At 42.4% G+C, this 16912-nt stretch overlaps 1 protein-coding gene across 1 annotated transcript in view; it reads right to left on the minus strand.

Annotated features, from left to right (window-relative positions):
- Window positions 1-16912, minus strand: part of LOC143933600 (B-cell receptor CD22-like) — a 43193-nt gene continuing 26281 nt past the window's right edge. The window contains exons 7-11 of the mRNA XM_077456548.1: window positions 16341-16446; window positions 14758-14821; window positions 9904-9998; window positions 7981-8035; window positions 1-235 (exon numbers count right to left, since the gene is read on the minus strand). Coding sequence (XP_077312674.1) covers window positions 119-235; window positions 7981-8035; window positions 9904-9998; window positions 14758-14821; window positions 16341-16446 — 437 coding nt within the window. The 3' untranslated portion in view covers window positions 1-118. The remainder of the gene's footprint in view (window positions 236-7980; window positions 8036-9903; window positions 9999-14757; window positions 14822-16340; window positions 16447-16912) is intronic.

Below are 16912 nucleotides of genomic sequence, written 5' to 3' on the forward strand. Positions count from 1 at the left end.
GGTACTAGCAAGGTGTAATAAAGTGGCTGGTGAGTTCTGGTGAGTGTGTATATCTATATAATGTATCCCTGTGTAAAGTGTCCCTTTTCTCCTTAAGAATGAACTGTATTGTGTATTTTTAATGTTTTATAGTAGCGTAATTGACATTGTCTCCATCAATGAAATCTTGCCTCCTTCTTCCATGGTGGGTATGGGCGATGGTGGAGTATTCAATATCTGTTTCTGAATGTAAAAACTGTAAGAAAAAAAGAAAAATAAGTATTATCACTTTTGTAATTGACCAGTTATACTAAACCCCTCCTGAACCCCATCTTTTGTAATGCTAGATGGATATCAAATCCTTATGTAACAATTATTAGCTTGAACAGCACCCCTAGTGGAAATAAAGTTTGCATAGAAAACTGCCTAATGAATGAAATGATCAGCTCGTTTACCATGTAGATCGGTGGGCATCAAACCCAAAAGCAAACATGTAATTAATTGCAGTTTACCAATCGTTAGATGACGTATCTACATCAATTTTTCTTTTTTTAGGCTTTGCTCCCTCCGTTTTCACCTGGTGATTTGGCCAATAACACACCTCCTGTATTAGACCCCCTCCACTCTGGATGAAGGAGCACAGAGACACCTTTGGACAGCAGCATTGTCAATCTGGAGTGGAGTGTTAGATGAACTAGCAGATTTAAATACACTAACAAATGGAAGCCAAATTCCAGCTAACGCTGCATTTACAGTTACGTTTTCTTTTTTTTCCCCTTCTTTTGGGAAAAAGTTTTTATACGAATAAATAAAAGCTGATCATTGTAAGCACCCCTGTCAGTGGCAAAAGGTTTGTCTCAAAGCTTTAAACTTCTATATTTTCAGGAGAGCTTGTACTGTTGAAAAACAACAGACTTGATGGCTGGATCACCAGATGAAAATAAAGGAAAGAAAGACTAAAAAGAAAACGAATGCGGCCATCACGTCTAAGCCCTTGTACACACGGTCGGAGAATGTGTCAGAATGTGTCCTATCGGACCGTGTCGTCGGATAATCCGACTGTGTGTGGTATGCATCGGAACTGATTCCGTCGGAATATCCGTCGGACCCAATTTTCCAACATGTTGGAAATATTTCCCGACCAACTGGGCCGATCGGACATATTCCGATCATGTGTAGAGAATTACGATCGGACAAAGTGCCACGCATGCTCAGATCAAATTCCTACATCAAAGCTATTGGCTACTAGTCTGAATGTAGTCCCATCGTAACGAAATTACGTCATCACGTTCTGAATGATCGGATTTTTCGACCAACTTTGTCCGACCGTGTGTATGCAACAGTTTCGGACAAGATCCGACGGGCAAAATCCAACGGGCAAAATCCGACGGATTTGGTTGTGGAAATCTCCGACCGTGTGTACAGGGGCTAAGAACTGGTAAGTTGCAGTATAATAAATGTTGGCTTCTCGGTTTCATACTGCTTGAAGCTTCTGGGGGTAATTATTGCTTTGTTCTAAATATATAAATTACAATACACTACTGTGTGGATACGGAGTCATTTGTTTGAGTAACATAATTCAGCAATTCACACCCGGCTCAGTTAGGAGCAGTGTCGGCTGTCCATTAAGGGCACACGGGTCTCGCTCTCCCTAATCCATGCGTCCAACCCCCTAATCTCAATGCAGGGAGCCGGACGCATGAATCTCTATGGATTTTTTTTTTAGAAGCACATGATTAGAGACTGAGGCTCTGTTTTCAAAAAAGGCCGGGCTCTGGCAAAAAAGAGCACTGCGCCCTGAGCCCACGCTGTTGTGTGACACTAGCAAATTATTATTCGCTAATGTCTTCCTGTTTCTCCTCCCGGCCAATCAGGAAGCAGGTCCTGGGACCCCATTGGGCGGGAACCCTAAGACCCCATTGGCCGGGAGTTCAAAGAACCAATTGGCTGGGAGGAGAAGAGATGGCCGGGACACAGAGGAGATGAGGAGGGAAGCCGCCACCACACCCGTGAACTGCACAGGGTAAGTGCTGGGCTGACAAGGGCCTGGTGGGCAAGCCTGCAAATGGGGTGGGGTGGGCATAGTTGGCAATAGTGTGTGGTGGTGGGCTGGATTGACGGACATGGGGGGTTAGTGTGGGGTGGCGGGCTGGAGTGACGGGGGGGGGGCAGTGGTCAGGTCTGTCTGCCGCCCCGCCCCCCCAACCGGTGGAGCACCTGCTACCACTGGTTAGGGGCTCCTAAATTGGAGAAATGCCATCATGAACTCAGCAGCATGCAGTGCAAGATGCCTGTAAGTTGGTCCCCTGCTAATGAATGCACCCACCCAAGATTTACTGTAAGCTGATGTAGCGCCAGCTGGGCTTTTCCATTTTTGCCCAGTAGTGCGCTTGAACCCCCAGGGCTGCACAGAACTGTTTTACTCTCTCCATCCTCTTTGAAGAAAAGCCAGGAAGAGTGGTGAGGATACTAGGACCCTAATTGCCAGCCAGTGCACTCAGGAAAGCACACCCTGGCAGGCAACCCTGGGAAGGAAACTTCTGATTGGCCCTGGGGCCAAGAAAAGAGTTGTGGTTGCCTGGGAGATACACCTAACTCACTGCCCATAAATGGCAGAACTGGGGGACCTGCATGGCGAGCATGTGTCCTAGAGGATATAGGAAGTGTTCCCTTGATGTGCGGGACCCGTAGGGAGAGCAGAAGTGTCAACAGAGTTCAACAGAGGACTTCACTTTGTGTTGCCAGATGGCTTCTATGCAGGTGAGGCGAGTATGTTAGGTGCTTCAAGGCCACATGTGCCCAAAGACTGGCAGCTGCCATAGGGATCTCCAAAGGACCACAGGCTCCCACTACGGTGCTACTGTTGGAAATCTGATGTCCAGTGTTAAAGCTACCATGCAGTCCAGTGTCCTGTTGTTTCCTGACACTCAAGCAAAAGACCAACAGTTACAGTAGTAGGAAGCCGGCTTGAGAGAGGACCCTTGTGCTGGCCATGGAGGAATCTCCAGAAACCAACAGACCTGCTGATGGTGGGAAGTTTCTGGCCAACTGATTTGCTTAAATCTTACTGGTTGTTGGCTGCCTGCTTTAGGTCACCCTTGTTTGGAGTCCAAATCTTCTCCAACATAAACACCCCAATAGAACCTACTAAAGGCCCCAGTGCTGCTTGGCATAACCCTGGCCAGTGGTGTAGACATTGCCCTAGTTAGGCCTACTTACCTTATAAATGTTGTTTTCTCTGGGCTTTAACCTTCAAAAAAGCCCATGTATTGTCGCCACTCAGCTACAGGTTGGGAGAAGTTATCACCGGCACAGGACAGAAGAATCCAATATAATCCAGTGGCACCTCCAGGGGTGACGCTTCACTATTATCTGTTACTAGTTAAAGTGATTGTAAAGGTTTAGAAATTTGTTTACAAAATAATAAAAATTTTATACTTACCTGCCCTGTACAATTCTCCTCTTCTGGGGTCCCCCACCAGCGCTTCTGACTCCCCCTGCCTTCTGAGTACCCCCTCAAGCAAGCCACTTGCTGAGATGTGCACTCGTGCGGGCTCCATCCCGTACCACACTGTATACGTCTATTGACCCCCCCCAACCCCACCCCCCCATGTGGAGCCAATGGCTCCTGCTGCTACCGAGCCTCGTATAAGAAGAGCAGTGTTGCTGCAATTGGGCACATCGCTGGATTGAGATCGGGCCTAGGTAAATATTTCGGGGGGGCTGGGAGGGGAGCTGACAAGTCAGAGTATGCCCGGCCACTCCTTCACCCCCCCCCCCCCCCGTCTTCTGGGACACACACAGGTCCCAGAAGAAGGGGGTACCATCCACAAAGCAATTACTGTGAGCATGCACAGTAGGGAACCAGCTGTGAAGCCTGTTCTGAAGGCTTCAGTGCTGGTTTCCCTTACTTACGATGTCGGAGCCTGCACCCGTAGCCAACTGAAGAATCAGCTCGACTGGATCCCTGGACAGGTAAGTGTCCTTATATTAATAGTCAGCAACTACAGTATTTGTAGCTGCTGACTTTACATTTTTTGGAGGAAGACTGGAGATCCTCCTTAAGGAATGCTATTGATGTGACATATAATTTTTCATACTTGCACTTCTGTATTATTATTACAAATTATTTTTGTTGTTGTATTAACCAGTTCCCAACTGGCTCACGCAGATATACTGCGGCAGAATGGTTCCCCTGGGCAAAATCCCGTATGGGTACGTCTTTCACTTTTACGGCTACCAGAAGGTGCGCGTGCGCCGCTGCACGGCGGGGGGACCCAATACACGGGACCGGCGGGCATGATCATTGCCGCCCACGTGCGATCGCGTACACGAGCGCCAGCACAGGGATTTGCGTGTGTAAACACACAAATCCCTGTGAAGTCAGGGAAGAAGAGCCATATCGGTTGTTCCTACTAAGTAGGAAAAACGATATGTCTCCTCTCCTAGTCAATCCGATCCCCATACAGTTAGAACACACTGAGGGGATACGCAATTAACCCCTTGATCGCCCCCTAGTGTTAACCCCTTCCCTGCTAGTGACATCTACATAGTAATCGGTCCCTTTTTATAGCACTGATTGCTGTATAAATGCCAACGCTCCCAAAAAAGTGTCAAAAGTCTCCGATCTGTCCATCACAATGTCGCAGTACCGCTAAAAATCGCAGATCACCGCTATTACTAGTAAAAATTTCAAATTTTTAAAAAAATAATAAAAATGCCATAGATCTTTCCCATAGTTTGTAGACACTATAACTTTTGCGCAAACCAATCAATATATGCTTATTGCGTTTTTATGTTACCAAAAATATGAAGAAGTATATATATTGGCCTAAACTGATGAAGAAATGTGTTTTTTGTTTTTTTAAATTGGGGGATATTTATTATAGCAAAAAGTAAAAAAATATTGTTTTTTTTTTTCAAAATATCGCTCTTTTTTTGTTTATAGCGCAAAAAATAAAAATCACAGAGGTGATAAACTACCACCCAAGGGAAGCTCAATTTGTGGGAAAAAAAGGACGCACATTTAATTTGGGTACAGCTTCGAACGGCCGCGCAATTGTTGGTTAAATTGATGACAAAATTGGACCAAATTGTAAAAAGTTCTCTGGTCAGGAAGAGGGTAAAATCTTCCAGGGCTGAAGTCATTAAATATAGTGATGCCTAAATTAGTCATTAGAGGAGCAAACACTCAATTTTTAAGCATGACTTTTCCAGTATTGCACAGTGTTTCCTAGACAGAAGTTGTGAAGTCCCGCTTGCAGGGGTGGACTGACAACTCATGGGGCCCCTGGGCAATAGGAGATTATGGGGCCCCCGGGAAATAGAAGATTATGGGGCCCCCAGGCAATGGAAGATTATGGGGCCACACAGTATACACACAGAATACACATACACACACTGAAAAGGTACTGGAGAGGTGGGGCAGCTATACTCTTGAGATTTAAAAAAAAAACACAGATTTTTACATACTGTCCCTGGTTTTATTGAGGCTGGCAACCCTGATGGGGCCCCCTAGTGGCATGGGGCCCTCAGGGAGTGCCCAAGTGCCCCAATGGTCAGCCCGTCCCTGCCTGCTTGCTGGTCATTAGAGATGAATTGGTACATAATTTTTGAAAGGTGTATAGGCAAGTGTAACCATAAGGCCTAGTTTACATTTGCAATGGGAGGGGGCGGTCAAAATTAGTATTCCACATTCCACCAGATCAAAACTTCATAAACAGGATCCCTGAAGAAGGGTGATTACTACTGGTAATGAGAGACAGTCATTTGCACCCAACTACCACATCCGTTTTTTTGGTAATCTTTTTCTATTTCACCATAAATAGGTTTTATATTATTTCCTTTTATAAAAATGGAAGTAGTTATAGTCTTTCTTAATCAATCTAATACTGTACACAATGAAACTAAAAGCAGAGATTGTATTTGTTGCGCATTGATCTTTTTTTTTTATGCTGTGGCAGAGAACACATTCTTGGTGGGCCACAAGTTGGTCATCTATGGTATGAACCATGCAAAAAAGTTTTGTTCTTCATCAGTTTCATATTACATAGTTAGTCTGGTTGAAAAAAGACACAAATCCATCCAGTTCAACCAATAGAAAGAAAAAAAAATATATACAATCCTATATTAGACATGTGCAAAAGGAAAAAATGTGTTTAGTTTCGTTTTAATTCGTTAATACATTAATTTCGTTTAGTTATATTCGTTAACTTCCTTAAATTCGTTATCGGATTTCGTTTCGTTTGCTACCGATTTCGAAAAATCGGCCACATTCGAAAATATTTCTACCAGATTGGAAATGATTTCAACATGATTCGACATTATTTCAACCACATTTGAAAATATTTTGTGACCCGAATTTAGGGCCATGAATCTCGGGGTCCCTTGATGCTAGAAACTCCAAATTTGGATATGTTGTAGTGCTAGTAATATTGTGTTGGCATACCAAATTTGGGGTTTCTAGCTATAAGTGACCCCGAGATATGTGGCCCCAAAATCGGGTCGCAAAATGTTATTCTCTGCTCTAATAACTAATAACATTTTGCAAAACCGATTTTGGGGCCACATATCTCGGGGTCACTTATAGCTAGAAACCCCAAATTTGGTATGCAAACACAATAATACTAGCACTACAACATATCCAATGAAGTGTCTAGCACCAAGTGACCCCGAGATACATGGCCCTAAAGTCGGGTCACAAAATATATTCGAATGTGGTTGAAATAATGTCGAATGCAGTTGAAATAATTTCGAATGCAGTTGAAATAATTTCGAATGCGGTTGAAATAATTTTGAATCATGTCGAATTCATTCGAATCCATTCGTTATATTTCTTTCGTATTTGTTGTAATTTCTTATTTTTTTATTCGAACATTCGGATGCATCCGAATGTCCGAAAGATGCAAAATTCGGACGAATTTTGATTAGTTACGAAACGAATTGCACAAGCCTATCCTATATATACAATCCTATATATACAATCCTATATCCACAGTTTATTCAGAGGAAGGCAAAAACCCCAAAAAAGCACAATCCAATTTTCTCTAGTTGGGGAAAAAAAATTCCTTTCTGATCCCCCAGGAGGCAATCGTATATTCCCTGGATCAATTTTAGTATCCATTTATATTATCGGTATCTAGGAAATGATCCAGTCCTTTCTTAAAGCAATCTACTGAGCTGGACAGAACCACCTCTGCAGGGAGTCTATTCCACAGACGTAAAGCACGCCCCCTTCTCCTCTGTGATGACCTCAACGTGAATAACTCAACACCAAGTTCACTATATGGACCACTTATGTATTTGTACATGTTGATCATATCCCCCCTTAATCTCCTCTTCTCAAGAGTGAATAAATTCAGTTCCTCTAATCTTTCCTCATAGCTGAGCTCCTCCATGCCTCTTATCAGTTTGGTTGACCTTCTCTGCACTTTCTCCAGTTCCCCAATATCCTTTTTGAGAACTGGAGCCCAAAACTGAACTGCATATTCCAGATGAGGTTTTACTAATGATTTGAACAGGGGGGGTAAAATGATATCTCTCTCTCTGGAGTCCATACCTCTCTTAATACAGGAAAGGACTTTTCTCGCTTTGGAAACTGCAGCTTGGTATTGCATGTTATTATTAAGTTTATGATCTACCAGAACACCCAGATCCTTCTCCACCATTGATTCCCCCAGTTGTACTCCCCCTAGTGTGTATGATGCATGCATATTCTTAGCCCTCAAGTGCAAAACTTTACTTATATCAACATTAAACCTCATCTGCCACATAGTCGTCCAATTAGACAGAGCATTGAGGTCGGCTTATAAATTGGAGACATCCTGTAAGGACGTTATTCCACTGCATAGCTTGGTGTCACCTGCAAAGACTGAAATGGTACTTTTAATCCCAGACCCGATATCATTTATAAAGATATTAAAAAGTAAGGGTCCCAACACTGAACCCCTGGGGTACACCACTAGTAACCTTACAAGCCCACCTCAGAACACAAAACCTTACCTCTTCATTGGTATAGATTGCATAGCTTTGTTCCCCTGACACATGAGAGGAATGCCTGAAATAAGAACAAGAAATGACAGAGAGATAACAGTGACCAATTAGGGAATTAATATTATCATACGGGGAATAGATCAACAAGAGCATCTGAGTTTTGTTTTTGTTTTTTTTTCATTTCCATTTAAAATATAACTAAAGGCAAACTTGTCTTAAGCCTCGTACACACAATCGAATTGTTGGCCAACAAAACCGTGGAATTTTCTCCAAAGGGCGTTGGCCCAAACTTGTCTTGCATACAAACGGTCACACAATTATTGGCCAATAATTACGAACGTAGTGATGTACTATGTGGTTTCTCAGCTCTTTAGCGCCACCCTTTGGGCTCCTTCTGCTAATTTCGTGTTAGTAGAAGTTTGGCGAGTGTTTATTTGCACTTTTCGTTTTGCACTTTTCATTTCTCAATTTTAATTTCCCGCTTTTCAGTTAGTTTCTGAATGGCCGTTTGTCAACTAGACATGTTGCGGAATCGGAGGAGATAATGTGTTATTTATTATTGGCCTCGGAGTTCTTGCTTTGACATTATTTTTTTGAATTGAATAATAATGATTTGATTTGGCATATTTTCTATATTTTTGGATGCATAGATGCACTTTTTGGTTAAGTTCTATTGGCAGATATCATGTCTAATTTTTTTTTTTTTTTTTTTAATGCACAATAAAAAAATTGTGTAGAATAATACTTGGCTGTGTGTTTTACTTCAAATGACAGTTTGGGAGTAGGCGGTTACATTTAAAAAAATACAATGTAACATTAACAAGGTCCACCAACATAGTCATATCTTTGATCTTAAAAACTACGGGATAATAGTGTTGTGGTAACTTGCCCAAATAAAAAAAAATAACATAATAATATTATTCTTGATATCACTAGAAAATAAAAGCCTTTGAAAATTCTTTTGCAATAACTCCATCAGTATCACCAGCAAAGCAGCTTCATTATTATCCCATTAAAGAAGAGAATTATGCGCTGCGTTTGGAGATTTCATAATTTGCCACGTCACAAATATTAATTCTCCATTACGAACGCTAGAATACAAGACTGACCACTTCTGTCTCGTCCTTGTTTCTGAGCATGCGTGTTTGTACGTTGGACTTTTGTCCGAAGGACTTGTGTACACACGCTCAGAAAATCCGACAACACACTTTTGTCCACGGAAAATTTTAAAACCTGCTAGCCAACAATTTGACAACAATTGTCCAATGGAACGTACACACAGTCGGATTTTCCACCAAAAGCCTATCATCGCACATTTACCGTTGGAAAATCTAATCGTGTGTATGAGGCTTTAGTGTTCTAATGAGAAAAGCTGCAGGGTCTGCATCCCTTTAGAAGTATTCAGCCCTTGGGAAGTTTCTGCCCAAACTTGAAATTCCTATTGCAGGGGCTACCGCAAATCTGACTTATATCTTAGTGCAGACTTCTGGGGAAAAATCAGTAAGCCAATCACACAAGCAGGAAATTACTTTTTTGGGGGCATTCTGTACCCCATCTGTGTATAGAACATCTCCAGTTCACCATGTTGCATTAAATTTCACAGAAAGTTACAGTGGCTGCAGATTGAATAGGAAAGGTAATTTTTAGTAACATGAAATTATAATATAGCTTGTATATGCTAGATTACTTTTTTTGCTATATTTAAATAAAATAAAAATAAAAACTAATGAACCATTTTGCATAGTAATAAAGCGGTTGTGGTTGGAAAATGAGCCCAGGTTACATATTGCCCACTTGCTCAAATGTGTTTTGTTTTTGCTTTATATATATATATATATATATATATATATATATATATATATATATATATTTCAGGAGGCTGGATTCCTAAGAATCTCCAATACAATGAAAAGTATGGTAAGAGAAACTCACGGTGATCGTTGGGACCTTGGATGGACCTTTGGATTTGCTTGGATGTTTCCATACTGGTTTTCTTGCACTAATGCTTCATCTTGGTCTCTTAAATTCTGAATGAATTAAACATGTAATAAAATATACAAAGTTTTGGATAATGAGCACACAAATTGTCATGTTAATTATTAGAACACTCATTATACACACTTAGCCCTTGTACACACGGTCGGAGATTCCGACGGAATGTGTCCTATCGGACCGTTTTGTCGGATGTTCCGACTGTGTGTGGTCTCCATCGGACTGTTTCCATCGGAGTATCTGACAGACCAAGTTTTCCAACTTGTTGGTAAAATTTGCAGACAAAATGCTCCGATCGGACATACTCCGATCATGTGTAGAGAATTCCGATCAGACAAAGTGCCACGCATGCTCAGATCAAATTCCTACACCAAAGCTATTGGCTACTAGCCTGAACGTAGTCCCGTCGTAACGAAATAACGTCATCACGTCGGATTTTCCGACAACTTTGTCCGACCGTGTGTATAAAACGGTTTTGGCCAAAATCCAACGGATTTGGTTGTCGGAATCTCCGACCGTGTGTACAAGGGCTAAGAGGGTGATTTACTAAAACTGGAGCACTCAGAATCTGGTGCATTGGAGCACTCAGAATCTGGTGCATGGTAGCCAATCAGCTTCTAACTTCAGCTTGTTCAATTAAAGGAGAAATACAGCCAAAGCTCATTTGGCTGTACTTTTCCTGTGGATCACAGGAGTCCAGTTCATTCTGCACTCCTGTGACCCATTTTCAGCAGACAGTGGGCTGGAGTACGCTGACGGCTCACGTCACAGGGTCGGCCAAGGCTTGATGTCATCACGACCATGAAGTCGGGATCCACCAGATCCCTGGACCGACACCCGGTTCAGCCTCTCAGCGAGCCGTTGAGAGCATGAGCCAGACACTCCCACCCCCTCCACAGCCCAGCGCTCCAATGAGCATGGGGGTGGCAGAGAAGAGAGCTACTGACTGACAGTCAGTAGCTCTCTGCTCAGGGAGCTGTGAAAACTAAGCGATCGGTGGTGTTTGATCACTCGGTGCTCAGTTTAAAGGCACCGGCGGACAGATGCAGCATCCACCTAGGTAAGTATGAATCTGGAAAAAAAAACATACTTCTTGTGACGGGAGGGCACGTGGAACCCAGAGTCCCTTGGAAAGGTTGGGAAACCCATGTTTCAGCTCTCCATACAACTCTTATGTCTAAGTCACCCTGTGCCATCCTGGTACAGGGTGAGTGAGAAAATATATCTTGGATATATGTAAATACTATTCTTAGGTTGTTAATTCTGAACAATACACAATCCTTGAAAGAGCTGATTACATTGACTTCAAAACAAAAGAGAGGGTATGACAAATATACCCATATGGTCCTGTACAATTGTTTGTTCTTTTATCAAATGGTGCCCAGCGGCTATTGTCATATATGTTAACAGTATTATTCTACCGAAACATTGTATCCACACACCCCTGAAGAAGGACACGCTTTTCCAAGCTCCGAAACGCGTAGGGTGTTTCTGTTCAAATGAATGATACGACATAGCATCAATACTGGTTGTATATATACCTGTTGGTGTACTTTTTAATATATACTGTATATTCAATTACCTTTTGTTGGTTTTATGTAATAAAATAATTTGTATACTATTATAATTTGTACGTGCCTTAAAAGTCCACCCCCAGGGGACCCCCTCTTCTTTGTTGACTTCTGGTCACCTTGGCTGCCTTAAGTGCTGTGTTAATTAACATGTTAATTATGTAATTGTATTTTAAGTTGTTGCTATAGGGGAGGGGGGAGTATCCAGGAGCAGCCCTACCTCGTTATCTAACCCCTTGTGTTAAAAATGTATAAAAAGGCTTATTCTGTCCAATAAAGCGTTCAAGATTCTACAAGCTATTTTCAGCTAGACTTGTATTCAATGCAGCTATGAGAATATATCTCTCCGATAGGAAGCGGGATATACTAACGGAAGCACTCAATCGGAGTGTGAGATCGGTTCCATCACACTTCTCTTTTAGGCTTTGAATATAAAACCTGGAAACTGATTAGTTTCTATGCAGAGCTGTACCAGATTTGGTGTGCACCAGTTTAAGTAAATCTCCCCCTATATGACCAAAGGTTGTGTGGACATCTGACCTTCACACCTACCTATGTGGCAGAAATAATGTTGGCTTCCCAAATTAAGGAGCCCGAGTATTTTCAGTGAAGCTGCAACATACAAAGACATTTTATACAGTTGTTCTCTTCCATCCTTGCGGTAACATTTTGAGGAAGGCCTTTTTTCTTTTTGTAGTCTGACTGTACAAAGACAGCTGTGACCAGTTTGGTGTGGAGGAACTCAAGTGTCCTGCACAGATCCCCGGCCTCACCCTACTGAACACCTTTGGGATTAATTAGACCACAAATGGCGAGCCAGGTCTTCTAATCCAATATCAGTACCTGATCTCAAAAATGCTTTTGTTGGCTGAATGGGTTCAAATTCACCCAAACACACGCCAGGAGAGTGGAGAATGTTTTAGGAGCAAAAGAAAGATAACTCCATAATAATGCCTATGAATTTGGAATAGGATGTCCAAAAGGCATGTGTAAGTGATAGATGTTCCAAAACTTCCAGCCATATAGAGTATCTACAATGCCAACGCTAATGATGCCTATTCATATTATCTACAGAGGAGGCTTGTCTCTTTTGCCCCCTCATCACAGGCTAATTGGTTATCCTTTTCTTTGTTTTCTTCCATTACCCTCAACAAATTAAATTGAGTGCTTTACTGCATCTCGGTTTTAAATATGCACATGTTAAAAAGAAACAAATTGCAAATTTAACCAGTTGGTGACTGTAGAAGTAGGAAGGGATAGCCCAGCAGCCACAAACCTCACCTAGCCCAAGTGGCTAGTAGGTAAAAGCAGCCTAATCGATTAATTCAATCCATGTCCCCAACATGTTTCGCCTTGCCCTTGGGGCTTAATCATGGAGGTTAAACCCATTGGTCTTCGAAAATTTTGTGCAATACCCACCAATGCATATTTTGTTTTTACATTGATATCTTAAAGCGGGAGTCCGCCGTTTTTTTTTTAAAGCCAGCAGCTACAAATACTGCAGCTGCTGACTTTTAAAATAATGACACTTACCTGCCCAGCGCGCCCGCGATGTCGGCACCCAAAGCCGATCTCTCGATTGTCTCTCGGATGCTGCCGCCACCATCTTGGGTATGGGAATCAGGAAGTGGAGCCTTTCGGCTTCATTTTCCGGTTCCCTACTGCGCATGCGCGAGTCGCGCTGCACAATAAGGATGGTCCCGCTGTCTCTGGGATCTGTGTGTTTCCCAGCAGACAGCGGGGGACCTTCGGAAAGGGGCGTAGATTCTGCGGAAAGGGGCGTAGATTCTGCAGATATCTATGCCAGAAGTGGGTGCAGATACCTGTACTGTACAGGTACCTGCACCCTCCTCCCCCCTGAAAGGTGCCAATTGTGGCGCCGGAGGGGGGGGGGATTCTAATGAGCGGAAGCTCCACTTTAGGGTGTAGCTCCACTTTAAGGTGTATAAATACCCAAATTATTTTTGTATTGGGGTAGGAAATTGTATAGCCCCTGACAGTTTTTTTGTCCTGTCTGTGTCCTGCTACGTATATTTCCCTTCAGTTCCTATCTGGAAGACACACATAGTGTGGGGAAGGGGGGGACTTCTCCAAAAACAGGGAGTTTCCATCTTATACAGTTGTCACAGGAACATGTGTTCACCTCTAACCCTCCTGACTACTCTAAAGGTAGAATTACCCATCACCTTCTGTCCTGGTGATAAATGGACACCAGGACAACTAGAGAGCGTGAATTTCCCCAGCAGGGTCTCAGACAGAAAAAAGAAAAAAAAAAACTCAGTAGAGGGTCTAACCCTTCCACACACTATACAAAACATTACATACACTTTAAAGTCCATGTCTAGTTGGTCATCTTCAGAAAATATGGTTCACCCAACAACCCCTGAAAATAAAAACGCGTCCCCAACTATTACGATTCCCAGACAACTACGGATCACTGCTCCTCTATTGTGTTGATTGATGCTCAATGTCATTCAACCCAGTACCTGTCAACCTTAGCCCTTGTACACACGGTCAGAGAATCCGTCGGAATGTGTCCTATCGGACCGTGTTGTCGGATAATCCGACTGTGTGTGGTATGCATTGGACTGATTCCATCTGAATATACGTCGGACCCAATTTTCCAACTTGTTGGAAATATTTTCCAACTAACTGGTCCGATCGGACATACTCCGATCATGTTTAGAGAATTTTGATCGGACCAAGTGCCACGCATGCTCAGATCAAATTCCTACATCAGAGCTATTGGCTACTAGCCTGAACGTAGTCCCATCGTAACGAAATTATGTCATCACGTTCTGAATGATCGGATTTTTTGACAACTTAGTCCGACCGTGTGTATGCAACAGTTTCGGACAAGATCCGACGGACAAAATCCGTTGTACAAAATCCGACGGATTTGGTTGGCAGAATGTCCAACCGTGTGTACAGGGGCTTAGGCATAAAGGCTTTGTCCCTGGCCTGACCTCAATGGAGGAATGATGTGGGGGCAGGGGGGGGGGTCCATGTCATTACATGGCATTGTTCTTTGAAGCCATTTAGGATCTGCCTACAGTTGGAAGGGACAAAGATAGCCTGTGACATCAATGGACCCAGAGGAATGATCCAATGGAGAATCGGGATACTTGGCAAGCCCAGATCTAGCCTTCTACAACAATAAAAACAATGATTTAAATACCCACATTAACACAAGCAATGATTACATTAACTACAGTATACTCACGGGAAAATGAGAAGGAATTTCACCATGGATTGGAGGTAACAGCGCAGTTGGCTTTCTTTTTTGTCTACCGAAATGACACAAACAGCAAGACTTAATACAATCCATAAGGACAAACAATGAAAAGTAATTTTTAATCATAGAACTCATGTTGGCCAAGTCAGCTTGCAATTCTATTGCCCATTTGAGCATTCAAGAGTATTGCCTCCCTTATGTCTGTCGGACATAAAACCGTTCTTTAAAAAGGCGATTCCCCACAAGTTGTTCTTCGTAGAGCAACACAGGTATAACCGAGCCCTTAAAGTGGATAAATAAAATAAAATAAAGTATATCCCCTCCAATAGTATATACATTATATCTCTCCTCTAATAGTATATACCGGTGATGGCGAACCTTGCCACCCCAGATCTTTTGGAACTACATTTCCCATGATCCTCATGCACTCTGCAGTGTAGTTCAGCATCATGGGAAATGTAGTTCCAAAACATCTGGGGTGACGAGGTTCGCCATCACCTGTATATACAGTATATCTCTTCTAATAGTATATACAGTATATCTCTTCTAATAGTATATACAGTATATCTCTCCTCTAATAGTATATAGCCTCTAATAGTATATACAGTATATCTCTTCTAATAGTATATACAGTATATCTCTCCTCTAATAGTATATAGCCTCTAATAGTATATACAGTATATCTCTTCTAATAGTACCGGTATATACAGTATCTCTCTCCTCTAATAGTATATACAGTATATCTCCTGTAATAGTATATACAGTATATATCCCCTCTAATATATATACAGTATATCTCTTCTGTCTGTTATTCTCAGAGTGGATTCGATATTTTGCTCCCTAACCATATAGTTGGTTATTTATATTTACTACTGCATAGAGATATTTAAGAATAAATTGCCTTTTTTTTAAACATTACATATAAACTAAATTATACACCACACTTTTTTTATGGATATTAACCGATTAATCGATTAATCGAAACAATAATCGGCCAACTAATCGATTATGAAAATAATCGTTAGTTGCAGCCCTAATAAAATCAACTGGACCTATTAATGTTGGTTGACTCTCTGAATCCATTTACTGTCATTTTGCATTATGTCTAATGCCGCGTACACATGATCAGATTTTATGACAACAAATGTTGGATGTGAGCGTTGTTGGTGCAAAGTCCGACCGTGTGTATGCTCCATCGAACATTTGTTTGCAGATTGTTGGCTAGCAGGTTCTCAAATTTTCTGCCTACAAAGTTTCGTTGTTGGACTTTCCGATCGTGTGTACACAAGTCTGTTGCGCAAAAGTCCACGCATGCTCGTAATCAACGCTCACCAAACACAATATTAGCAGAAGGAGCCCTAAGGGCAGTGCACGTCTTGTATGTCACCATGTTCGTAATTGTTGGGCGAACATTGGTGTAACCGTATGTATGCAAGACAAGTCGGAGCCAACAACCTTTTGAACAAAATCGCACAGTTTTGTTGTCGGAAAGTCCGATCGTGTGTACGGGGCATAATACTAGCTGCACCAAAAACTGGCCATGGTTTTCTTGAGTGAGTTTTCTGCCCTACCTTGTATAAAAGAAGACAATCATCACAAGGAAAAGCAGAAGGATGATTCCAGCCAAAACCCCCAGGATCAGTGTCAAATTAGAACTGTCTTCATCGGCAGTGCTGTCTATGCAGAAGAAAATGATGAGTGCTTTAGTAGGTACAACAAATGTTCATGAACAAATACTGCGCACACATAGAAAATAAGACAACAGAAGCCAAGACGCCAACAAATTAAAGTGGGAGTCCGCCGGGAGTCCCCATTTTTTTTTTTTTAAAAGCCAGCAGCTACAAATACTGCAGCTGTTGACTTTTAAAATAGTGACACTTACCCGCCCAGTGCGCCCGCGATGTCGGCACCCGAAGCCGATCTCTCGATCGTCTCTCAGGTGCTGCCGCCGCCATCTTGGGTATGGGAATCAGGAAGTGGAGCCTTTCGGCTTCATTTCCCGGTTCCCTACTGCGCATGCGCGAGTCACGATGCGCAATAAGGACGGTCCCCGCTGCCTCTGGGATCTGTGTGTTTCCCAGCAGGCAGCGGGGGACTTTCGGAAAGGGGCGTAATCTACGCCCCTTTCCGCAGAGAGCTATCC

The sequence above is a fragment of the Lithobates pipiens genome, unplaced genomic scaffold (assembly GCF_037356315.1).
Source record: "Lithobates pipiens isolate NorthernLeopardFrog02 unplaced genomic scaffold, aLitPip1_a1.2 Scaffold_27, whole genome shotgun sequence".
Taxonomy (NCBI): Eukaryota; Metazoa; Chordata; class Amphibia; order Anura; family Ranidae; genus Lithobates; species Lithobates pipiens.